The sequence below is a fragment of the Meriones unguiculatus genome, chromosome 1 (assembly GCF_030254825.1).
Source record: "Meriones unguiculatus strain TT.TT164.6M chromosome 1, Bangor_MerUng_6.1, whole genome shotgun sequence".
NCBI classification, from domain to species: domain Eukaryota; kingdom Metazoa; phylum Chordata; class Mammalia; order Rodentia; family Muridae; genus Meriones; species Meriones unguiculatus.
This window is the reverse complement of record NC_083349.1, coordinates 168,706,732-168,732,811: the sequence shown is the minus strand read 5'-3', so window position 1 is coordinate 168,732,811 and position 26,080 is coordinate 168,706,732. Positions and strand designations below refer to the sequence as shown.

The window sequence follows — 26,080 nt, the reverse complement described above, 5'->3', positions numbered from 1 at the left end:
AGACTTGGAAGCAAGGAAAAGGGTATGAAAAACAGGAAGATGTAAATAGAGTTATTTTCCCTTTTATTGTTAGAATGTCATTTTTTTTCTTTTTTCTTTTTGCACGTGTGTCTTTGTGGTTTGTGTGTGGGGTGGGTACATGTGGAGGTCAGAGGTTGATATCAGCTGTTCTGTTTTATTGTTAATTTACTGGTTCTTGGTGAATTTCCCATCACTGAGCTGTCTTTATTGCTGGCCCTCCCCTGTTCTTATTGAGGTAAGGTGTCCTGCTGGACACGGAGCGGAGGTTGATGGTGATGGCTGCTCTAGTTTGCCTGTAGTTCCCCTGTCATTGCCTCCCGAGCTTTGGAATTACAGGCAGGCTGCCAAGCCCACTTGGCTTTTCACATGGGTAAGGAGATCTGGACTCCCACTTTCACACTTGTACAGCAAGCACTGTATCTACTGAGTCATCTCTTCAGACCCTAGGATGTAATTTTTTTTTTTTTTTAAATGTCTGTTTGTGACCAGGGACTGAGTTCCTTATATGGAAGGCTGAGCCGGGGAACTCTTCGGAGATGAGATATGAGGACAGGATTTTAGAGGTTCTCAGGGAGATTTCCAGTGGATCACAGGTCGACTGTTCCTCGTTAAGAGTGCTCATTGGGATGTTGGACTTACAAGGGCTGTGAGACAGGGATGAAATGTGGGGGTCAGGTGCTGGGCAGGTGCTGATGTCTCTGTAGTGATGTTCCCTTGGAAGAAGGTGAGAGATCCTAAGAGATTCTTGTGGGTTTTGGCTTAAACGAGTCAGGTCAGCACATACAAGGCCTAATAGGGCAGCTTGCTGAGTAGAATGATACTATTTCTCGAGAATAACAAGCCCCTTGCCCCTAAAATAAATTAAAAAAGTAAAAAAACAAAACAAAACAAAACAAAAAAAAAACCCAAAACCAAAACCAGGCATGTGGTACACACCTATAATTTCAGCACTTGGGAGGTGTAGATAGGAGGATCAGAAGTTCAAGACTACTCTTGACATAGAGAGTTTAAGGTCAGCCTGGACTACATGAGACCCTCCCTCTGTCAAAAACAAACAAAAAGAGAAAAATGAACAAAATTAAAAAAAAAAAGAGAGATCCCAGAGGTACTGAAAGCTACCATAACCTATAGGTTGTAATTTTCTCTATCCCTGGGTTCTTGAAATGCAGTCTCTAAAACAGCAGCCTTCCGTACCATCTGGTGGTTGTTGGGAACGTAGATCCACAGTCTGCTCAGCTTTTATGTTGGACTTAACCCTCTACAAGGCACTGGGGTTTGAGAACCTCTGTTGTGGGTCACACAGGTGAACAGCTGCTTGCATGAGCTGGATTAAGCAGCCAATCAGAGACCAGGGAAGATGGCAGCTGCCCCACGTGCACCTCAGGTAAGCTAGTGTTAGCCATTGTCTTTGGGAGCTGGGTCTCTGCTCTTTCCAAAGAAGTAATGAACCAGACTAGACAATTTCATTGGCGTAAGGTCACACTTTAGTTCAGAGACATATTTGTATAAATACTGAATTGGGTCCGCCCCAGCAGGTGAAAGCCTGAGAACAAGTGGCCCTCTACAACCCTGTGATGGACACCACCACCCTTCAGACAATGGATTTCCACACTAAACACATCCATCTGAAGATAGCTCGAGATGGCGCTGGACCTTGCTTTGACATTCACCATCCCAATGCCTGGCCTCATACCTCCCATACACTGATTTTCCCCCCGCTGTGAGGTAGATTGATTATTGGGGAAACCAAATAGAACAAATTTCTTCTTTTCCCTTTAACTTTGCTAGTCCTTTGCAAAGAGGCTGGCTCTGAAATCTCCCATTTGGATCAATAATTGCACTTTTACCTTTTAATCTATACCCTCTACTTGAACATAAGCAAGGTCCAGTCCACTAGACAGCCAGCTTTAGGATCCATCACCCTCATACTCTCCTCTTCCTTACGAATTAGGCAGTACCCAAAGGGTTGCAGTGGCAGGAGGCCTGGAAGGGCCATACCGTCTTGATATGTAGTATCACCTTAGAGAGGACCCTTGTCTATACCCCAGTAGCTCAAGTCCATAAGCCTAAGACATTTCCACCAAGGGGATCACAGGGGACATGGCTGGCTTCCACAGGGCTTGGCATCCTCGGGTTTCAGAGCCTCATCACAGGTGTCAGAGGCCTGACCTGAGGGGTCCCTGCATTCCACAGTCCGCCGCTGCCAGCTACCTCCACAGGTGCTAGGGCATTCAGACCAGTCCCCCAGCACCCACTCTGCATAGGGCAACGACTGGATAATGTTGGTAGTTGCTCTTTCTTTGCTATTCTGTGTGCTGAAGTCCATGTCATTGGGAACAAAGAAGGTGTATCTGACTTTTGGGGGAAAGTCCTCACCAGACACAGTCAGGAGCTGTACTGTCAGAGGCTCAGGTAGGGCCTGGAAGCTCTGCAGCCGTTCCAGGGTAGCCATGGAACCACTGTACTTTAGGATGGTCCCCTTCATCAAGATGTCTTGCTCTATGGCAGAGATGGCCAGGTTGCCATTGAGCAGGTACTGCCCACTGGCTGTCTTCAGTGCCAAGTAACTGCCATCATTCCGGACCCCTGGGTGGCTCCGTTGTTTAACATCAATGTTTGTGGCACCAGCTGGGATGGTGACAATGTCATTGTAGCCATAACTATGATAGAGATAGAAAAACTCTGTTAGGGCTGGTGGCTTCCCAGCTTAGAAGTGGAGATGGGTCCCTCAGGTGACTGGGGTGTGAAGAGACAAAAAACAACTAGCAGATATTCAAGTGATTGCCTCAAACTTCTAATTAATTTGATGCCAAGGCAGATAGAATTATCTTGGGCATTGGGCTTTCCATGGGTTTTTGCTTCATCTGGTAAATCTACTGTAGACACAGAGGCAGTTAGATGTGCAGCTCTAGACAGCAACGCAGGAGAGCCTAGGAGAAAAGTGCAGGTAACCTGGCCCTTCCTTGGCTTGGGTGAGAACTCAAATACATTTGCTGTCTTGCAGTGGTAAAAGTGGGTTTGGCTACCTCCAGACCTAGAGCTCAAACTCACTGAAAAAAAAGATGACCCCATTCACTCATGTCAAAACCCAGCCAGGATGGAGTCAAGCTGCATCTAATATTTGATACTATGGATAAAACTTGTTTCAAGCCACCTCTTGGGTGTGCCCAGACACTATGAGCACCATGATTTTTAGTGATGGGATACTTTCAGGGAAAATACTTCCAGGCAACTGTAGACATGGGGCATGGTTCCTTGCCCTTCTATGGGAATCTGGGTTATACAGGGTTTGCATAAACTGTTGAGGAAAGACATCAGATGGATTCTGTACTCTTTGTTCTATATGTCCAGCGGGGGCCAGTCTAAGGCTAGGGAAAGTGTTCAAGGCCATATGTCTAGGACCTAGAAGAAAGGGGCCAAGGGACCCATGGTCTGAGAGCATATGGTTTTGTCCTTACTTAGTTTGAGCTTAAATTTAAAAATACTTTCATTTTATGGTTCTATCTTTTTGAGATAGGCACTACCATAACATACTACCATATGTACATAGAAATGAGAAGATAGGTGAACAGGGAGGGAGTGACGGAGAAAGGAAGGAAAGGAGAGAGAGGAGGAATATGGAACATGGTGGGGTCTTTGACTAGTCAGGAGACAAAAATTCTGAGGTACTGGGACTGGATGGAAGGCTTGAACACTAGAAAGTCACATGAGTGTACTTGATACCAGAGTGACAAAGGAAACACTTGACCTTGACCTTAGTCTCCTTATTCTCTAGAAAGTGCAAGACACAGCGGAAAACAAACAATTACCTGGAACTTAAAGAACCTGACCTGGCATGCAGAGATGCCCTTGGTTTAATCTCTAGCACAGCAGGAGGAAGGGAAAAAGAGAAGAAACCCAAGGTCTCTTTCTGTCTATCACTAACTCAGTGCTACCTTAGCAGAGCCTATGAATCTTTCCTGTCTCAGTTCCTCAGTCCTCATGTAGTTTTGGCCTTGCCCAATAGAATGAACATGCTTTGGAATTCTCCGGGAGCTCTAATGCATGTGGTGTGCTTGAATGTGAGAAGCTCCGAGTCCTTAGATGATAAGGCTGCTGAGCTACTGGGTTGTGGCCTCTTCTCTGATGAAGATTTAGTCATGGAAAGACAGGCTTCACTGGCCTGAGGGTCTCCATAACCAGCCTTAGGGAGCCATTTTGTGGTGACTCCTGTGTTACTCAGTGTTGCTTTCTTGTTAACTGACTCAGAGCTGACACATTCCCATCCATGTGGCCTCCAGCTCTAATAAAATAACAGCTGCCCTGGTCCCATCCTCTCCATAGCTAGATCCTGTTCCACGTGCTCTATATTTCCCACCTCATGAATTCCTGACATTGACCACGAGAACAGACCTCCACTGACATTCTGTAGAGAAATGTAGTCTTGAGGTATTTATAAGATCCCCCATCTAGCTACACAACTATTAGCTAGCAGCTGTAATTTAAGCTTGGAGCATCAGTGCCCAAAGCCCTTTATGTTCCTCTGCCTGGGTCCAACCTCTAGGAGACCCACCTGAAGGGGGTGAAAGAGCCGGAGACCTTCCTACAGGCAGTGCCTTTGCCTCCACACACCCCACATTTGTCGAGCTTCTTAGGTGAGTTCACCACGTGGTCACAGCCAGCCTTAACGCATTGTCCCCGGACGCAGATGGACAGAGTATCCGGCCCACACAGAGTGCCGTCGATCACCTGGGAAGGGAGAGGTAAGGGAGGGCATGTGGCTGGCACACAGAAGCCGTCTGCAGGTGGGGGCGGCAATACATGCCTGTCCTCCCAACCCCGTCTGAATCCAGGAGATTCTTACCTTGGCTTCAAACACTTTGAACTCACTCCTCCCCCGGGCTCTGCAGAACAGCTTGCATCGGTCTCGGGGAGATACTCCTGAATATTTGGGGACCCACTGCAGGAAATTCCCATCCAGGTCAGTGTGGTTATAGGCATTATATTTCTCACACTGCTGCTCCCTGAAGCTTTTTCCTGAGAAGAGTAAGGAATGGCACAGAGTCAAGATACCTGCTTAAGGACTCTGGTGGTGAAAGATCTGAATCCAGGGTTTCTGTCTGTCTTTAGGCTTCAGACTCATCCCAAGGACAGAGGCGCAAGCCCATTGTTTCTAGACACCCCTGGATGGGGATGGGTGACCCTTTCCCGAAGGTCCAAGGAAAGGAGCCATCCAGACTCACACTGGGTGTTCTGGTACCAGTATCCTTTCCAGCCGAGGATGCATGATTGACACAGAGCTCCATTTTCAGGACTTCGCTAATTATACTTTATGCTGATTTCCCTAGTAACAACAGACTCGTGGCAAAGACTTAACTGATATTGCTAGACCTGGTCTAGCCCTTTCTATAATTCTGAATATCTTCTGGAGAGCTCCACCTGCAGATACTATAATTACCCCCAAATCTGATCATTGGTTTGGTTTGGCATTCGTTATAATGCTTCAGAATGAGACTGGCACCCCAGCACCCTGAACATCTGAACCGCTCTCTGGGCTATTTCTAATCTAGCAATGACATCATCTGCTGAATTCAGGAAAACCTGTGATTTCAAATGCCTGCCTATAACTCTGATAATCCCAAGCCCAGGCCTCACGCCATCCTTTGGGGCATGAGTGCTCAGCCTCCCGGGATCCTCTTCAGTGCTCACACATGAAGGGATATGTGCACAGCCTTCAGACCCTTCAGAAGTGAGTGTCTTGAATGAATCCTGAGTGAAGCCTGCTCTTCCTACCATGCATCTCCATCCTAGCATCTGAATGGCTGGAGACTTCTAAACACAGATGTGCAGTGTTGAGTTTGTGAGCCCATCCTGCCGCAGGGGTCCTGGCTATAACTGGAACCCCATCAGGGTGACCTGATAAGATAGGTGTCATGGACAATCCATGTATGCTTTATGTTTCAGGCTTTACGGACCTTTGTGGTCTGGCTTTGACACGCTGCAACTTCTGATTGGCTCCACCTGAGCAAATGATAGTGTTTCTCATACCTGCTGCATGCTGGCACATAACCTCCCGTCTCACTAGCCTTGCTTGGCCTAAACTCTCTGGGCTTCCTGTCCTGAATTCCTCAGAAGCTCAGGGTTGCTGCTTTACAGCTTAAGAGACAATTCCTGTGTAAAAGAATTTATCATTAGCTGCATTGCAAAGAACAGAGACCATGCTTGTGCATCTGTATCTTCTTTATCTATTATAACTGTGGACACAGAGGCTCTGACTGATGCTAGATAGAAATGGCTGGTCTCCGTGAATGTGAAGTTATAATGTCACCTATCATCCAGGCCTACTTTGAAAACTCTCATTAGTACCAGAAAGAAATTTCTAGAGCACATACCATCACCGATCCTCCCGGTTTAGCAAAACTGCAGAGTGCACAGATTTTCCTATTAGGCACCCAGCCCAATGCCAGGGCATCTTGGCAGTTGGAAGAATTTCTCCTAAAGCTTCCCTTGTCTTTTCACATTGCCAACACTTCCTGGAGCTGCCCAGACTGGCACTGGAGTAGATGGTGGCAATTTTTTATTTTTTCTGATTTCCTTTCCTAAGTTGGCTACTGCTCCCTTTCCACCTTTGAGTTTTGTGTGTGCTTTCTAGCATGACCTAGGTGATAGGAATGAACAAGGGGAGGCAGAGGTAGTGCTCCTTCTGGGGAAGGCTCTGTCAGGCAGTTGCCATGGCCCCACGGGAAGATGGGCAGCTCTTCTCAGAAGGAATGTGCTGCCCGGGAATCAATCACACTCAGAAACCCTCCCTCCTGCCTGGGCTGAATGCTGGCTGGAGAGACCTTGGAGGTTTGGCTTTGACACTTGCTTTGAAAAAGGCTGCCATTTGCATGGAGAGAAGGGTTCAGATGCCTCTGAGAGGATTATTACCCTCCACACAACCCCTCCTCAAAGGTCCCTCCCTGACAGATTTGGTTGGCAGTGACATGCCTTGTCTCTCTACAGCTCAGAAGACCAGGACAAAGGTCCTGGTCCATTCTTTGACATCATCAACCTCTCCCTAAAGTAAGAGCAGTCCTGGGCACTTGAGGACTGTTCTCAAGCTTGGTGCCCTGCAGAGCCGGTAAGAATCAGGATCAGGGCTCAACTCTGCACCTGAGGAGACTTCCCTCCCCTCCTCTTGGGACCTGTTACACCTACATCATCAACTCTTCCGGCAGGTAATTACCATTTGGTGGACACTCCTCTGTGTTGCATGATTGGTACTTGACTCTCTCACCCAGGCAAAATCTTCCTCCATTCTGAGGCACTGGATTATCACACTCACGGTTCGAAAACTGTATTCCTCCTCCACAGGTGCGAGAACATTCTCCCCAGGGTCCCCATGGACCCCAGTCTCCATCTACCACAGCCTGCAACATATAATGCCACTGCATCAGGACCAGAGGGGAGCAGATTTCATTTGTCTATGCTACCTGGTGGTTGTGGGTCTGACTTCCTCATCTAGTTATTCTCTTCCGAGCATATGGAGTTCTGTAAGTAATTTCAACTGCCTATGTAATGATAGTGTGGCTTCCTTGGATGCAGCTTAGTGAGTGCAGAGGCTGTGCTAGGTTTGTTTGCTGTGACTGCCCGTATATATGAAACAGTATCTTACCCTACCCAGGTGCTCAACACAGTATCTGCTGAATCAGTGTGAGGGAAAGTAAGAGGGATAAGTTTGGGTCTGGGGCAGTAGGTGTCCATGTTGTTCTCAATGGGAGGAGTCTAGGGTCATTGTAGTTGCCTCATCTGGGGAGGATATATGTCACTAGCATTTAGCAGATCAAGACAATGATTCTTCTAAATAACCAATAGTGCGCAATTCCCCCAAAGCCTTTCCCAGCTCCAACTGTCATAGCGCCAAGGCTGAGGAACCCTGGTCTAAAGAAATGGCCACTGAGAAGTCTTGTCACAATTCTATTGACTACTGGTTCGAGGGTTAGGGCCGCCCTGAGGCAACAAGCAGAAGCACTTCCAAGTTTACAACTGACTTATGAGAAAAAAACCCTTTCCTTCGATAGCTCCATCAAGGGTTCTAAATTAATTTTTTTCTATTACTAAAGCAACACTTTGTTCATATAAAAATGAAAACAGAAGACTGTAAAAATAAATACAGGAAAGAGAAAGAAAGCAAGCTATCAAAATGTACCACTGCCCAGAGGGAGACTACTCCCGTGGTTTTCATAGTATCCCCCAAATACATGATCCTATAGCAGCGGTGCTTTCCCTTGTCAGAGGCATGGTACTGCACACGAAAGTAGTCAGTTTCCAATCCTGCCTTTTCTCTTTAAGGACAGATGATCCCCCGACTGTTTTATGTCACTCTCGAAGCTTGCTTGGTCCTGCCTCTGAGATGGGTGGTTCTCCTTTTCTCTCAACACCACGAGGAGAGAATGAATGGGGATAACAGGAAATGGCTGAGCTGGAAGCCATGAATGCTGAGCCAGCCCGGGCTTCAGATGGGAGTGTGTGGCTCCCACAGCCCAGGAAGTCTCCCAAGCTTAGCACACGAGCATGCCACCAAGGACAGCCCTTGGAACGTGCTCGGGCCACCGTGGCGATGCAGTTCTGGGCAGGGCCCAGGCTGTGAAACTCATCGGATGGTATTTCATCATGAAGGCTCCATGACTTGCAGTAAGAGAAATGTGATCAGCCTTGCTGTTTGGATGTATTAAGAGCAGGGAGAAGAAGTGAACCACTGAAAACCCTCGCTGGCGCTGCCTGGGTTTTTCACACAAGTTTCCTCTGTACTGGGCCAAGCTTTCTCCTTCTGGACACAGGCCACTCGGATCCCTTCTCTATTGGAGTTTGACATTCTTACCATTGCACGTATTCTCTGATTTCTACTAAGGCACTCAGCTTAAACATGGTAGGCTATGAATACTCAGTCCTTGATGAAATGTTCCTATTCCATGTCACTCTCTATTTATAGTAGAGTCCTCTAGGCTCTCATTTGTTGAGTGCCCACTTTCTGGTCTTCACACCTTCACTAATCTGTGTAAGCTCTCAAATTAGCTACAAAACAGCACCAAAAAGGAGATGATAAACTCCATGAAGCAATGGCAACATCCCCTTGACATGAGCAAACCTCAATGTGGGGGTAATTGCAATTTGTTTTCTTGAAAGACGACTGATTTTTCTGATAAGTAACACTTGTAGCTTGGCCTGGAGTATCTTAGCTCCTGACTCTCACGTATACAACCTTTTCATCTCCCTCCAGCTTTCCTCTCCTCCCTTTATCTTCCATCTATTTTCCTCACCTTGGGATTCTCCACTTCGTCCTTAAGCACACAGCTGCCATCCAGGCATAGGTGCTCAGGGCCACAGGGTGTACCATCAGCCCAGAGGAGACTACCATTCTTTGTGTGGCAAATGGGCTCATCACTATCTTGATGACGGCACCAGAGCTGCATGCAGATGTCTTCCACAGAGGTGTTGGGGCAGTGGCGGAAGTCAGGCCCAAAGATCTGCTTGCACTGCTGGTCCAGCTCATAGAGGGTGCTGTGGCCTGGGAGCCCTGTGGGGAGGGGAAGGACCGAGGTGGGGGCATCCAGGAGACAATCTCCTGAGAACAGAGAAAACAGTTGAGTCAGAACAAGGGGAGGGCCTTGCCCTCAGCTCTGCATGGTCTTCTGAGCTCCTACACTAAGCTCCAGTTCTGAATGATGTACTTTAGTATCTAGGCATCCTGGTTTCTTCATCTTTGATCTAAACATAACCAACATCCAACCATGTACATAGAACTTGTTTAATTCTGGGCAACTGTAGCAAAGGTTTTTTGCAGGATGAGTTTTCTTTTGCTGTCCAGAACATGTCAGGTACATTCCCTGTGACACTCACTATGCATCTAGCGACTGCAAGACGCTTGCACCATTAAACCACATCCCACTTAAAGCTTAAGAACCCTGACATGCAAATAAAGCCTGAGTACTGACATTTGTGCAGTCTGCTATTTTCACATTGGGTGTCTCCCCGCCTCCTTCAGAAGAATCTAGAATACTGCTCTGTTCAACAATCTAAAATTCTTTATCCAGGCACCCCTGCCCTATGTCCTTGCTCTCTTGTGACCTGCCACACTCTTTTTGTCATCTCCAGCCTGGAACATTCTCTTCTTTGCTCTTTCAAACTACAAACAGTCTTCCATTCTTTCACGTTCTGCTTAAACTCACCACTTCTAGACAACCTTCTCAGAGTAATTCCTTCTGCTTTGGAGTGAATAAATCTAAGTTAGCCCAGAGCTTGGGCTATGGGAAGATGAGGGCAAGGACGAGCATTCTGGGAAGATGCTTAGCATGCCTTTCTAGAATGACATGCCTCTGAAATCTCTCCCCACCCTATAAGCTTTGTGAGAAAGCACAGCTGCAGAGAGTCCCCAAGGCAGAGCAGGTGCCAACAGCCATGAAAAAGGCTCTCTAGAAGATGGGCGGGGGGGGGATGAGGGGAGCTGAGTGAGGCATACCGTGACCATCATCCAGGAGCTCTGTGAGGTATACAGCACTGCAGGGAGACCAGGGCAGCGTCTTGTTCACGTGGATGAAGAATGGCGCCATCATGTGGTACTTGCCCATGGGTCCAAACAGCCTCGCACAGGGCTTAGAATCATCATGGGGCATGCTGAGAACGTGCCCTGGTTGTGGGTGAGGGGAGCAGAGAGGTGTGGTTTATTCTAGCTACCCACCTTCAGGTGCCCTGTCCTGCCCATATGTTCCCTATGTGACCAGCAGTGTTGATGGGCTCAGGAATCCTTCCCTGTTGCCATCTCCTCATTGGCCACACAGACCCCCCTGAACACTTTCGTTTTGGGTCTTACTCTCAGCATCCTACTTCCAGGAATTCTTTTCAGAGAACTGAGGACCACTGAGATCTTTCATTTTTTGACCAAAAAGGATCTCATATTCACTTTCACTGTTGGCTGTCTAACATGGCTTTCTCTTCATAATCCATCTTCCCATAAAGCCTGAATACTTAGCTTGCTTACATCATCACAGTAACCGAACACTTCCTCCATGTTTTGGCATTCTCTGGGTAATGCTGCTGATGGTGCAGGACACCAACCTACCACCTTGTTTTATGCTCAGAGTAGGAGTGGAGTCAGTAACATCAAGTATAACATCTATCTATATAGAACTACTTGGTCAATGGCTACGTGTGAGGCTGCCTCCTCCTCAGAATCCAGGCAGCTGTAGACTTGAAGGAGGCAGCTTCCGCTGATGTCTGAAGCAAACCCTGCTGTGACAAGACTTACCTAGCTCATGGGCCAGGGTGTAGGCTGCCTGCAGTCCCTCATCCTTGATGACTGAACAGCTCTTGTTGGGGTCGCAGATGGTGCCAACGTCTGCCGTTCCCAGGGTGTCGCACTGCCCTCCCTTCCCGCAGAAGTTCTGTTTTGGTGAAGAGAGCATGCTAGGTTACAGGGCTAGGCACGGAGGCCAGGAGTATGCGCCCCCTGTGCCAGTCAGCCTTCTGAGAGGCACCTGATGGTGGAAGCATTACTGAGCCTTCCGAAGAGTTTAAAGAAGAATGGGAAAATCAGTAGAGTTTACAATCTAGACATTCCACCTCATTGTCCTGACTCCCTGGGCTTTCTGTCTTGGTTGTGACAGTTAGTTCACCTATCCTTGTTTTTTTTTCTAAACTAGAGAGGAGCTCAAGAAACATATCATTAAAACAGCACCAACATCAACACCAAGACCACATGTGCATGTGTGTGTATGGACACGTGTCCTTGCATTCCTGCAGGTGCTCACTCATGCAAGTATATATCTATATATCTATATCTATATCTATACACACACTCATGCGGCAGCAGGAGGGGGCCACTGAGTGATAGTTGGTCTGCCTAGGACTCCCAAGGCCTGCTTTGAGAGGTAGATCTTTACAATTGCTCAAAGTCTAGCTCTACAGTAAGAAGGCTTGGGCTTAACTGTGAGCATTACTCCTGCTCAACAGCCTCTTGGTGCCTCAGTTACCTCAGTTGCAAAAACGAATAGAACAGCACTTCATTTCCACCTGTGGCTCTTGTAAGGACGGATGGCCTTGGCCTGGCACACATGACTGGGTTCACGGGCCTTCAGGGAAGCTGTTTAAGTCACCACAGCCATCCTCCCATGTGAAAACTCCAGGTTACCGTCTCTATGACTAACCAGACTGAAGACAGAACTCCCTTCCTCTTTCCAATTCCAGACCTCTCTCGGGGTTGCCTGAGCCCGTCTACTCTTGATATGACCTCAGCAGACAGCTGGTCACAAACTTTTGGAAAAGAGCCCTTATTAGATTCTTCTCCCCTTGCAACGGCCTCACACTTGTCCTCATGACCTCCTTCTCATCATTCCAGCAAGAGGCTTCCAAAGTCCAGCTGGGGCCAGCAGGGAGACAGTTCCCATGTTTGGAAAGGCCTCAAAAGCCCTCCCTTTGATCTGCCCATCCCATCTCCCATCTTCCCGGGCTTTCAGAGTCCCTGGGCTTTTCCCAGCCCACACACCTGTCTGGTGAACAAAATGGCGGTGTCGTAGTGCTCCGGGTGGCGGTCGCTGGGCTTGTTGAAGCGCCGCTGCCAGCCGCAGAAGTTGCGCAGTGTGAGACCTCCATTATCCGACACCTCCGGGCCCCATCCTTCCTCTTCCACTATCAGCACTTTCACCACCATGAGGTTGATGGAGTTCCTGATGCTTGGGTGCTTGTAGAGTCGGGCTGCCATTGACATCACTGTGAGGATGTGGTTCTACCAGGGAGGAGGGGACAGCGGAAGAACACTATCACTTTCAATGGCTTTGGCTGCCCTCTCCTACCACCTCTTGTTAGGAGACACTCATCTCACACATGCTGGGCTCTGGACTGAGCTTTAGCTATGTAGCACCCCAGGAGGAAGAACATCAAGACATTTGAGGACTTGGTGTTGTTTCCACAGAAAAGATGACCAAGCCTCAGTGGCTAGCCCAAGATTACAAGCCCAATGAACCATCATCTGAACATGGACCCGCTTGATCACAAAACTTATGCATTTAACATCCAGACCAGCTCATGTGTGACCTACTTCCTAGGAATTAATTAAATTCTACACAGACAGCTCTTCCATTGCACCAACAACATTTCCAATGCATCAAAAGCTGTATATATTGGAACTGCAAATAAAAAGTTCTCTTGGGTTGGATGGCTTATCCTGACTGCCCGGAACACCAACTGGTTCCCTGCCAAGGAACCCGTCTTGCCTGGCATTACTCCAGAAGCAGTAATTGAGGACTCACAGTGAATGGAATTTCCCTCTTAGAATCTGTCTGAGCATTTTCCCGATGTTCACCGGGATAACATCTACTTTTTAGCATGGGAACCATTAACCCCGAAAACTTTGCTCTAACAATTAACAACAGCTACTCTGCAGTAGCCACTGGTCGCGGCGCGTTGATACATCAACTCATTAACTTCTCACAGCAGCAGGCCACTGACATTCTGCTTCTGAATGAGAGAGTTATTCAAGCTTGGTAAGTTCTTGAAGATCACACTACTATCAAAGCCAAGATGCCAGCCCAGGTGTGTGTCCGAGGTTCCACATTCCTTTCTAGAGTTCCCCAGAGTTCAGCCTTCTGGTTTCTGCCTGAACAGTGTCCCCACCCCCAGTATTTATGCACGTCTCCTTGGGTTTTGAGAGAAGCTAGAGGGCCTAATGAGACCCACATGCAGAGGATCCCACCTGCTCGCAGTTCCACCCAGGCCAACTGAAGGGCCTATGCAACTACGTCATTAGTTGGCCTCTGGCCTATCCTTGAACTGCCAACTGCTCTCTTGCTGGATTCCAAGGCTTTGAGGGGAGGCCAGATGGGAGCTTGTTGTCCTGCCTCGGGGACCTCATGGATTATTTTTCAGAGGCAGAGACAAAGGGTGACAAGCTGGCATGCCTTGAGCCCATGGTGTGGCCAGCTGAGCAGTTGCTTGCGTGCTTTGCCTTTTTCTGCTTCCTGAAGCTTCACCTCCCTCCGCTCCTCTCTCTGTTCTCCTGTGGCCTAAGAGGTGGGAGTAGAAGAGGAGGAAAGGCTATGGAGGGGACATTCCATTGAGGAAGGCCATGTGTGGGAGTTCCAGATGCGTTTCATTATGTGTGAATGGGACCTGTCTGTTCATCCTGCCAGCAATAGACAGATGTTTCGTTACTCCCACAAATGGGCTGGCAGGTTTCTGAGCTCAGGTTACTTAGCATGCCATGCACTCCAGCTTGTTTAGGCTGGTGTAAACATCTTATCAGCAAAGCTGCAACTTGGCATTTGTTCCGTGAGTTGGATTGCTGAGGGGAAAAATGCAATCACATCATTATGCAACTGGGGGTGAGCCCTGAGGAATGGTAGCTTGAGAGACAAGTCCCTGGCCAGATCTTCACTGCTTCTTGAGGGAGGACAGACAGTCTCCTGGTCTGTCTAATGAGGCTAGGGTATGACTGGACCAACCCCTGGGAACCTCTTCTGGAGAAGTCTGCAGCTATCCTTCTGGGATTTCTTCCTGTTGAGTTCCAGTTCCGTGATCTGAAAACTAGGGAGGATGAAGTCTCTTCAAAACAGTGTGAGGGCAAGATGCTGGTTTCTAGACGTTCAACCGAGGTTATGAGGAACTAGAAGATTTCAGGGTCTGAGAATGGTCTGTATATACAAACTGATCATACCAAACCAGATTTAGGCAGAGTGACAGATGGTTCACTAGTTCCTCAGAGAAAAGGCAAAGGGCTACATAGAGGAAGTACAGTATAGAGAATTTATGAGATCCTTTTCTCCACATACTGAACAGCAGTCAGGCTGAGACTGCTGAAGGCTATGAAGACATTTTAAGTTCTTCTCTGTCACTGACGATCTTAGAAGGTAATCTGCATGGTGGAGGATCACAGAGATTTCATGGTTCAGTGCTCTTTTCAGAATCTCCAGTCCTTGTCTTACTGAGAAGCAGGTCATCTCCACTATCTTCCATGTCCAGCTAGGTCTTCTAGACACAGTGACATCTCAGTTCTCCAGGATCAAGGGTTGCTAAGTGTGGGCTAGGTATGGCTGGAGTCTGTATGCTTCTGACTCCCCATCTGTTCTCTAGGTCCTGAAGGATGGATCTGACTTACAGATACAGGGAGCAGGCCCAGGTGCCAGTCAAGGAAAAGGTCAAATGGCTCCCTTGCTCTGCCACCTGGTATCTATTTATACCTCTCTGCTTACCACACAAGTACAAACTGTGAGCTAAATGGGAGTGGGAATGAGATTCTCCCCTACTGACTGAGGACCCTATTGTTTGGCAGGCAACCTCCAGAACTATGCCAGAGTGATGGAAGCCCATGAGGACCATGGTCAAGGTGCATCAAGCAACTTAACTTTCCTTAGGTAAAGGTGGCATTCTTTTCTGAGGTCTTCTCCATCAGTACACCCAGAATTCTTTGAGCTACAAGTAAGGACTTCCTTCCCTAGGATCTTGGATGCTTCTGTGGCAATCAAAGCCTACCTTTGGGATCCTTGAGGAGGCTGGGCTTTGGCAAAGTGCACTACCAGCGGCTCTTCATCCTGGCTACAATGTCACCTGTAGTACTTTCCTTATCTGCTCTGGCACAGTGAGTACTGAGTACTGTGTGGCACACCTGGGGACATCAGAAGAATGGCAATGTATGTCCACATATGCTATTCTTATCTGCCTTCCTGGTATGACTCTAGGGCCTAGGATAGTGCTGTAAGGAGGAATGAGAGAAGCAGAGGGAGAGGGAAGAGCAAGATTCACATAGCCATCCTTTATCACACCTTGTTTCCTGAACAGCAAGAGGTGTTGCTGCTGCAAAAGCTACCCTTATTCAGAACTTCCTGAAGCCGACCATAGACATTCAGAGCTGAGGCAGTCTGCAAAGATGGTCTCTCTGCCATGTAGGACAGCAAAGCTGAAAAGCAGTAGCTAGCATTCCAGCGATGTGTAGCCACACTGTTATGCCCAGTCTGACAAATGCTTTCAACCACTAAGGGCAACTCTAGGAATAGCTATGTCTTGCTGAGCATCAACTGTCTACCATGCCCCGGCTCAGATGTGCTTCATGTTTTGTTACATTCTCAAGACAATCTTAGGACTTGGTGAAGAAATCAAGGTACGGAGAGATAGATACTTGCCTAGGAATTCTCAGTTACTTCTATTTTCCTCCTAAGTCTATGTTCCTGGCCACACTACCATCAGTCTTGGTGGCTACAAGGAAAACAAAACCCAAAGCAAGCAAATAAGCAAGCCAGGCTGCCCTGCCATGATCTACACACATACAATGTTTGGATATTTGGACATTTTTTGGGGGAAATAGTCTCTTTGGTCATTCTGACTGCAGCAGATATAAGAGCTGGAAAGGACCCAGTGTTTGGAAGGTGGGCTGAACATAATTAATAGAACCTAACAGTTTTGTACCCATGAAAATTGACATAACTACAGAGCTGATGAAGCATGTACCTGCGTATCATCCGAACCAGCACACTACTGACAGCAAAAGATGACACTCTTTATATTGGTGCTACCAGGCAGAGATTCCTCTGGGCGAACCAGGGTATAGGATAGCTATAGCCCTAGGGCCTGTGGGGAACATTCACCACAGAAGGTAGAAGTAAATGAGATGATGTGACAGTCTCTGCCTGGAATCAGCTCCCAGGATCCTTGCACCTGGGAATGCTCCATTTTGCTCTGGGAAAGAAGAACCAATCCTAGACCATCCCTGCTGGGAAGAAGGTTCAGAAGGTTCACTTACTGCTGGGACTCTGTTCTGCTCCAAGTCCACCCAGGGGACACTTTGTAGTGTCTGAGATGTACACAAAGTCAATGGACTGTCCTGAGGTGGTCCCTCTTTTCAGAAAGCTCCCTTTGTCACAACTCTGACAGAAACCACAGCTGTCCAAGGCTCCAGAATTCCATTCCTGAGCATTTTGAAGGAGGACCAGGTGTGTTCACACAAGTTGATTTTCTCTGAGAAAACCACCGAGTCCCAGGACTTTGAGACCTGGCTGATTCAAAGCCGCCCCCTTCATACAGAAGTCAGTCCTTAATACGTAACCTGCAAGGAGGTTCTTGGCAATTCATTCATACATATAGAAGTCACTTCGGGGTAAATTGGGTAATGGGTGTTGATGGTGAGAAGAGCCCCAATCCTTTAAGGAAGGACAGGGCGCTTGGACAAGGCAGTGCATTCTGATCTAACCATCTCTGAGACTGCCTTAAGATGAGCCCTTAACTCTGCAGCCAGATAAGAAGGTGAGAGGGATTAAGTGAACTCACTTGCCGAGTTCTGAGTTCTGATAAATGTCGTTGTCACTTAGCAATGACACCAGTCTGGATCATAGCCAATTCTTTCTTGAAGCTTTGAAGGCAAAGCTTCTGAATGGGACTTGGCACTTTGATGGGGCATCTTGAGACTCCTGGATTTAAGGAGTGTGCCACAATATAGACAGCCATGAGAGAGTGAATAGAACCACAGAACTTCTTCGTGAGAAGATACAGTATGATACAGCAACAAAGAATGCTAGACTTAGGATCAGGAAACCTGGGTTATGAGGCAAATCTAGTTTGCCACACTCAGCAGTGTGACCTTAGGAAAGCTACAAGCCCTCTGAGCTTCATATTCTTCCTCTAGCTCTCTCAGAGGCATTTCTGTTGAGGTCATGCATGCAAAACCTATAATGGAACATGCTCAGAGAGCAGTGGAACCATCCAGAAGTTGGGCTCATTAGAAAGCAGTCTCACGGATGCCTAGACAAGAAACTATTACCTTGTCCAAGCACCTTAAAGGATCAGGGACTCTTATCATCACCACCAACACCCCCATGGGAGACACCCTAAAGCGACTCCCATCTGTGTGAATGAATTGCCCAGAGCCTCCTTGCAGGTTACATGTTAAGGACTGGCTTCGGCATGGAAGAGATGGTTTTGAATCAGCCAGGTCTCAAAGTACCAGGACTTGTTTTTCACAGTGAAAGCCAACTTGTATGAGCAACATGCCTGGACCTCAGGCAGAAGCCTGCATAACCTGGGACAGAACCAGATGTCCTGCTTCAGTAGCTCGAGAATTCTGGGGCATGGACAGCTGTGGACTTTGGAGATGCCAAGTACCTCCTCGAAGGAAATGTTTAACAACTCAGTGTTTAAATGAGGAGCTGAGAGAGGTGCTAGGGAGGACATTTTGGCTCTGTGTTCTTAAAAACGGATTTGTCCTGCATTTTCTCCATGTTCTTGTTGGTCTTTCTACATTTTGGGCATCAAGCAGATGTCAGAGATTGGTCTAGCTAGGGGATAGATATAATTTTTTTAGCTCTGGGTTTGTTCCTGGAGAAGCCTGGAGCTAGATGTAGTGGTCTTGGTGAATTGGGAAGCCTTCTCCTCACCCTTCTCTGCATCTCCAATACTTACTTGGGTGAAAGGGGTCAGAAGAAGTGGCTGGTGCCTCCTCTTAGGGTAGGCAGAGGATCAAATATGACATCAGCACAGAGCAAACCTCAGGAGGGCCGATGGCTCAGAGAGTAGGAAAGATCACACGAGAAGCAGTAGGCCCTGTCTCTTTGTCTTGCCATTCTGCAAAGGTAATGCCCATGCCCCACCCAGCCTACAACGGAAAAAAGCCAGGCACGGGTTGGGTCTAGCTAAGATGCGGACCCTGATCAACAAGATCACTGTCAAAATATTAACCGAGCGAGTGGCTTCGATGCTGGGATCCCTGACTGATCTCTGGACGGGTCAGTGTTCTCTACTGAGCTAACATTTATGGTTCCCTTTGTCCAGAAAGTGGGACTCTTACCCCTTCTCCTTCTGGTAAGATCTTTGCCCTGTCTTCGGAGGGACAGATTGGGGAAGACTTCTTGCCGAGTCAGCACCAACCGCATGCAGTAAGGAATGTTCAGCTACTAGCCACACCGTCGCGGCCTCAAGTTTTTCTGCCTAGGTCAGTTGAAAGCTGACTCTGGGCTGCGGTGTATGAGGTGTAAGGAGGCAGGCGGACCAAGCCCAGCCCTGGTTCTTCGAATACAGTAACTGAAAAAGTCCATCCTTTAGCCCTAGTTCCTCCCCTTTCTCACTGAAAGTTCAGTTTCCTGGGCTGAGCCTCCAGGCAGAAATTCTGTTCTCCTTCCTTGCGCTGGATGCTGGCATTGCCAAGTTCTGCCGGGGCTGAGTGCCAGGTTGGCAAGGTAGCCCATGCCCCTTGATCAGAACCACCTGGGCGTACAGAAGTTGGACAGCCTCCTTCCAGGTTCAGTTCCCTCTAAAGTCTTTTACTTACAGGAACCTCAATTCTGTACCCAAACACAGTCCCAGGCACCTTGTCCCAGCCCAGCTTCCTGTACTAGGGAGTCTCAGAGAGTCCGGGACAGTAAAGAGGTGCGGGAAGCTGGATTAGGAGGGGCAGGGCTCTTTGAAAAAAATGTGCTGTTTTCCTTTGGGAGAAGCAGGTGCTTGGGGACTGCGGGAGACTCAGGATGCCATCTCAAAAAAGACAGCCAGCGCCTCTACTGTAAATTGGAAGGGGTTGGGAAGTAGGAAGCCAGGACGGCAGAAGTTAATGGAGTTACTGCTCTTTCTCAGAAAGGAGAAAGTCCCCTTCGGGGTTGGGCTTGGACGCGCGAGGGATTTTTTCCCTCGCACTGGGAAGGGAAGGATTGAAAGTCTTCGGGTAAGCAAAGGAATGTAAGCGTCTGCGGAAGGCTCCTACCTGCAGGTCCGTCCCATAGAAGGCGGCCATGGACGCGTCAGCCACCAGCAGGGTTTCCACGAAGCGAGCCTCGGACACAAACCTCCTGCTCCTAGTTTTGGATCCGAAGGGTGGGGGCAGTTCGCGGGAGTTTTCTGCGTCTTTGCGCGACCCCCCTTCGTCCTGCTCCCTGTCCTCCTCGTTGTAACTCCTCTCCTGTCCCTGCCCCTCACCCATGTCCACTTCCCACTCCAGTCTCCGTGGGAGGGGGAAGACCTCCGCGGCTGCGAGCCCGGGGTCTTCGCGGCGCTGCCCGGGTCCCCAGCGCTGCAGGCGGTGGGGCTGGTCCAGGGAGTCCCCGGCGCCCTGAGGCTGAATGGTGAACTCCTCGCCTGCCAGCAAGAACGAACCGCTCAGCCCGCGACACAGGCTCACGGCCGCCAGCGACTCCCTCTCCCCATTCACCGTGCCCGAGAAGAAGCAGCCGCGCAGCCCCGGCTCGCCCCCGGCCGCCGCGCTCGAGCCCCCCAGGCGCTCGATCTTGAACTCGGGCGCCAGGAAGCTGGCGTCGGGCACCAGGCGCAGCACGAAGCCCTGGCCGAAGGCGGACAGGTGGAAGGCGAGCTCGCTCGCGCTGCCCGGCAACCGCGTGGGCACCACCAGCTCCGAGGCCTGCGCCCGGGTTCCCGGCCCCGCCGGGGCGCCACAGACGAGTGGCGGCGGCGGCAGCTGCAGCAGCAGCAGCAGCAGCAGGGGCAGCGGCAGGAGGAGGGGCGGCCACCGAGCGGCGGTGGGGTCTCGGAGCATGGGGGCGGAGGGCTGCGGAGAGCGGGACAGGGAAGAAGGCCGGGCAGGTGCTGGTGGCCCGAGGCGGCCGGGCCGCTCTCTCCAGGAAAAATGATCAATCAGACGGGGAGGCCGACTCGGCCAGCGGCAGCAGGCGCGGCGGTCCCCTGGCGGCCCCTCCGGTTCGCGCAGCCCGCTCCTCCTGGCGTCCGCCAGCCAACCTAGCAGAGCTGGAGCAGCTGGCGCCCCGGACCGCGAGCGCGCGTCCTCCGCGCTGTCCCGTGCAGTCGCCTCCTTCCCCGGGAAGCACCGAGTGGGCTGCCGAGCCCTTCATATTTATACTTCCTTCCCGGCTTTGACATAAGAGGTTTATTTTTGATCTCTCACTATTCCCGTTTCCCCTCCCCTGGGGTCAGAGACAGAAACAGAAAAAGAGGGAGAGGAGGGGAAAAAAAAAGGGATGAAATGTAAAACCATCAGGAGTTAGCGAGCCCCTCCCCACAGTTAAGTAATTAAGTGTCAAATACAACTTTTTTCCCCTTTTCTGCGGGACGACCCACGCCAATTCCTGTAATGCTGGACAGCCCCTGAAGGCAAGTCCTAGAGAGGACTTGTGCTAGAGCCAGGTGCTGGGAACAGACACACTCTGCCCTGTTCTCAGCGACAGTGTTCAGATGCCTGTACAGAGCAGGCAGTGTGAAAAGAGGCTTTTGGAGAAGGTTCCAGAGCCTTTAATGGACAACACAAGTGAGAAGCAGGAAAGTCATACTGAAACCACGCTGTCCATTAAGAACCACCGCAGAACTTAAAAAAAAAAAAAAAAAAAAAAAAAAAAAAATCCGCCCTGTCAAGTCTAGCAAGGGCGCTTAATTGCTTTCCTCTGAGGCTAGTGGAGCACTGAGAGCTTACCATCAGGGAGGGAAAATGGATTCAATACCACTAAGTTCTACCCCTGGGAGAAAGTACTTCTCCAGCCCGTCTTCTCACAGTTATGCCAACTGCCTTGGTGACAGGAGGAAACGTGGTCAGGTCCCTTTTACTACATTGCCTACAGCTCCGAATACATATAAAGACAAGGGAAGTCAATTCACTCCGCTGCACACCACGTCTTCCTGCAGAAGACAGTAGCGCCCAAGAAGAGTGACGGGCCGTTTCAAGACCGCAGAAGTCAACGTTTGCACCAGAACGGATCGGATCGGCTCTAGACTGGATTCAGAATCTTGTTTTCTCAGTGCAAGACTTAGCCCTCTGCCCCGTGCCCTTTCTGAGTAGCCAGCATGGAGGGCACAGCATTTGCCAGCTCACCTGCCCCCAACTATTCTGCTTTTTTTTTTTTTTACCCTCAACTAAGGGTGCCCACAGTTGAGTCATTCTTACTTATCTTAGCCCACCTGATCCATTTCCGTAGTGTGAAGGGTAGACATACATGTAAGACTATGCAAGACTCTCCGGGCTTGTCACCTACAAAGAGGGGGCTGTTGAAGTGACTTATGTGACTACAGAACCTAGGGAGAAGCCCCGGCACCCGGAGCCCTCTCTGCTTTTATGGAACTACAAGGGGGTTGGTGAGAATCTTCAAGGTACCATTTGCCTCAGGGCTAGGGTGACACTTCCATTACTTGTCTTTGCCGTTAAGACCCTTGGTCACCATTTTCCAGTGTGGAACTTCTGTCTTTGTTGTCATTGTTCGTTCTTGAGACACTGTCTCACCGCATGGCCCAGGCTGGCCTCAGGCTTGTCAGTCTCTCCCCTTAGCCTCCGGAGGGGGAGGGCTGAGGTCACAGGTATGTGCGGTGGCCTCATGCCTGGCTTTCAACTTCCAGTTTTCAACAGTAGTTCAGTCCTTCTTTCTCCTCTGTGGCCATCTGAGAAGAGTGTCCAGCTTCTCTTTCCTTCTTAGATGTTAACGACAATAACCAGGCCAGGGGAACTAAGTGTTGCTCTGAAAACTGTAGCTGCTACTGTCGTAAAACAGAAAGAACTGCCTTTGGATGCCCTCTTGGGAGACAGTCAGATATCGAACTGTGAACTTCATCTTGCTCCTCTTCATCAACAATCACAACTACAATCACACAACAATTGCTGTCTGCCAAACTATCCCAGGAGCCAGCCAGGCTGCCAGGTAGAGAGGCCTGGTGGATTCATCCCTCTGGGAGGTTATACCTCTGTGGAGGTTAACTTCCAGGGCAGTTGCCATTTGCAATGTAACCACAAGGTGTCACCCGTACCTTAGCTATAATTAAGTCAAGCCTTCCAGGGATGGTAGCTGGCTTGCAGAGAAGTCCCCTGGAAGCGTGGTGGATGAAATTAGTACAGCCAAACAAACGCTATCACAGCCCACCAGTGAAAAATCCCAAACGGGCCAATTACGGAGTCTCTACATTGCTCTTTTTCACCGTCGAAGAATATAATTGCCAAAAGGCTTGGCAAACTGATGCATGGATGAAGGCTGTTTTTGTATATCCCACGCACCAAATAAAAATGTTTTAAATACTTTAGGTGGTAAATATAAAAAATCAGACTATTAATATTTCACGACCTTGAAAATGCCATGAAATTCAAAGTTCAGTGTTTGTAAGAAAGTTTACTGGCAACAGATAGTCATGGACACTTTGGCTGCATTTGAACTGTAAAATGGTATGGCTGAATGAGCTTAAAATATTTACTATCTGGCTCTTTCTATAAAAAAGTTGTTGGCTGAACATAAAGCAACATTAGTTTGAATTTTTTAAATTTGGAGTATGTGATTCTTAGGAAGTAAGAAGCTCAAAAAATATATATATTTTGCTACAATTATGAATGGGAAGTTATTTAAAAAAGTTGTGTTTGTTTTGTCTTTAAATCTACATTTGGCAGCCATTCATTATTTAATTAACATTTAAATAGTTAATTGCTGTTGCACCAGCTTACACTGTAGGCTTATTGTAAAATTTAAGTTTTATTTATTTATTTATTTAGTTTTCTTAAAATATGTTTGGATTTATTTATTTTATTTTATAAGTATGAGCGTTTTGCCCACATGTATGTATATAGACTACATGTGTGCCCATAGAGGTCAGAATAGGGCATTGGATCCCCTGAAATTAGAGTTACAAACAGTTGTTTGGCATATGGGTGCTGGGAATCAAACAAAGATTCTCTGGAAGAGCAGCCAGTGCTTTTAATGGTTGATCTATCTCTCCAGCCCCTTTTGCTTGCTTAAATTATTTGTTTACTTATGTGTGTTTGTATGAGTATATGTGCATTTGTCCATGCTATGCATGTCTGTGGAGGCCAGAAGAAGGCCCACTTTATCATTCTCTACCTATTCTTATGAGGCAGGGTCTCTTCCTGAACCTGGGACTTGCCTTTTATCTGCTAGGCTGGAAGCCAGCAAGTCCTAGAGATTTTCCTGCCTTCATTTTCCTTGGATCTGGTTGTGAGGGATGTGGGTCTTGCATGGGTGCTCACCATTGTGCTTAACTGATTATGTGTAACTGATTATTAATGATTGTGCTCAACCGGTGAGCCATCTTTGCAACTCTGAACTTTTAAGTTTTTAATTAACTCATACTGCTTATGTTTAGAATTAGAATTTTATACAGTGCTTACCCCATGACTTTGGAATGTGCATTAAATTCTGGTAGTCTGTAGACCTCCAAAGTCTTTCAAAACTAGGAGAAACATTAGTAGTCAACTAATCCACTTCAGTGTGCATTTTGAAGAGGAGGGCAAATGGAGCTGTCAGTGATTTACCTAAAGCTGTGTAAATGATAGTGGCTTTCTTACCATAAAGGCTATGGTACCTTCTTCAGAGAGAAAGACTGCATCACCCCAACGTTTCCTTTGTAATTTTTACTTTTTCATTAACACTGACTGCCAACTTTGGGTGAGGCATTGTCTAACATGCTCGTTTGCATTGACTCGGTCTCATTTATCCCTTAGCAGTGATAGTTGCCATCTTTTGAGTGCTTGCTGCCACTAAGCATTGAGCTGACAAGGGAATCACACAGGTGAAGAAGCAGGCTTGGGGCACTTAAGTAATGTGCTGAGGGTTACTTGGGTAACAGGATTCTTCACCAGAGTCATATGTACAAACTGCTAATTAAATAGAACATTTTCGGGCCAAAACAGCTCACACAGAGTTATCCATGGTATTACAGAGTTAGAAAGGAATGTTGGGGTACAGTGGACCAGTGTCCTTCTTTGGGGGATGCTTAGAAGTCTCTTTTTTTCTGGATCCTGGCCCTTCTTTCAAGGTGTCAAAGAAAGAAAGGAGATGGCTTCTCTTAAAGCCCAGCTATGCCCTTAGATGTAAGCAAGTTCATTCTTTCTAAACCTTTCTGTGCCACATGCCATGTTTACTTTCTATCAACTATCAGATGATGGCTACAACTCCACCTGTCAGTTACTGGAGAAAGGACTTCCTAGTCCCTCTCTGCCCTGCCATTGAACACACATCCCAGGCATGCCATATTCCATTTCCAGTATCAGTTTTGCGTTGACTCTCCCCTTCTGTTTTCTTCAGCACACATGCTTTGGTGTTAGTCACATGTGTGTGAGAGAGGTTCCACGTGCACCTCCATCTGCTCAGTTCTCTCTTCATTCTAAGAGAAACTTCTAGAGTAGAATTCAGCATTTTCAAAACCCTTTGTTTATGTTCTCAAATCCACCATCCCTATCTCCACCCCACCACATGTACCACCATCATTACGACCACCACAGCCACCACCATCGCTACCACAACCACCACCACCATCCCTATTACCACTGCCACCACCATCACTAACTGGCAAAGAACCAATTACTCTGATTGATTCCCACTTTCATTTGGCTTCTGTGGCATTCTCAGACAATGTCCATGAGCATGCTTCCAATTTTGCTATCAATATCAGCCAAAAGCAGACTAGTTCAAACAACCTGATGGTGATACAGACATTTTCTTCCTAACAAGAGTGTACTTGTTTTAAATACACTAAGAAGAAGCAAAGGTACCAATAACCCTGTTCGTTATTTGTGTTCTCAGTGTCTGCTAATGTGTGTACAAAGTTGCTTTAAGAGATGGTTCCTGCCCTCCAAGTTAGTCTAATGGAGGAGTGTGTGGGCAACACACACACACACACACACACACACACACACACCACACACACACACACACACACACACACACGGGCTCCCAGGGTTCCAGATAGGCTGCATCCATGATTACAAACTGTCATCACTATGTACCTGACTTGTAAAGAGTTACTTGGACATTTGAGCAATACAGGCAGTACTACGGCCAGAGGGAGAATAGTCACGGGGCTGCACATGGCCAGAAGGTGGCACTGGTGGAACTTGGTATTTCTAGAAGGAGCTGTCATGAAAGATTAGAAAGAGCACTTCCCTGATTTTACAGGTCAGAAAGCTGACTGTTCACCAGATTCCAGACCGCCATTCATTGAAGGAGGTAAGCTGTCCATCTTATTTAATGTAACCCGTGTGCTCTCTTTCCTTCCAGACTTTCTTCACCTCCATCTATGGTCTTTCTTAAGGCCAGCACCTCTCACTCAAAAGGTAGACGAGGAGGGCAGAAAAAGCTGAGATGTTTTCAGTGCCCGAGACCATATTCAAGGCATTCAG

At 48.1% G+C, this 26,080-nt stretch overlaps 1 protein-coding gene across 1 annotated transcript; it reads right to left on the bottom strand.

Moving 5' to 3' along the window:
- Nucleotides 1–926: 926 nt before the first annotated feature.
- Nucleotides 927–20,817, bottom strand: Adamts8 (ADAM metallopeptidase with thrombospondin type 1 motif 8). Its single transcript, XM_021644021.2, has 9 exons — nucleotides 19,715–20,817; nucleotides 12,524–12,763; nucleotides 11,288–11,423; nucleotides 10,502–10,669; nucleotides 9,303–9,607; nucleotides 7,229–7,412; nucleotides 4,865–5,037; nucleotides 4,574–4,749; nucleotides 927–2,681 (listed from the first exon to the last, which is right to left on the bottom strand). The coding sequence occupies exons 1-9, from the start codon at nucleotides 20,498–20,500 to the stop codon at nucleotides 2,111–2,113; spliced, it is 2,739 nt and encodes a 912-aa protein (XP_021499696.1). The 5' UTR covers nucleotides 20,501–20,817; the 3' UTR covers nucleotides 927–2,110.
- Nucleotides 20,818–26,080: the final 5,263 nt, after the last annotated feature.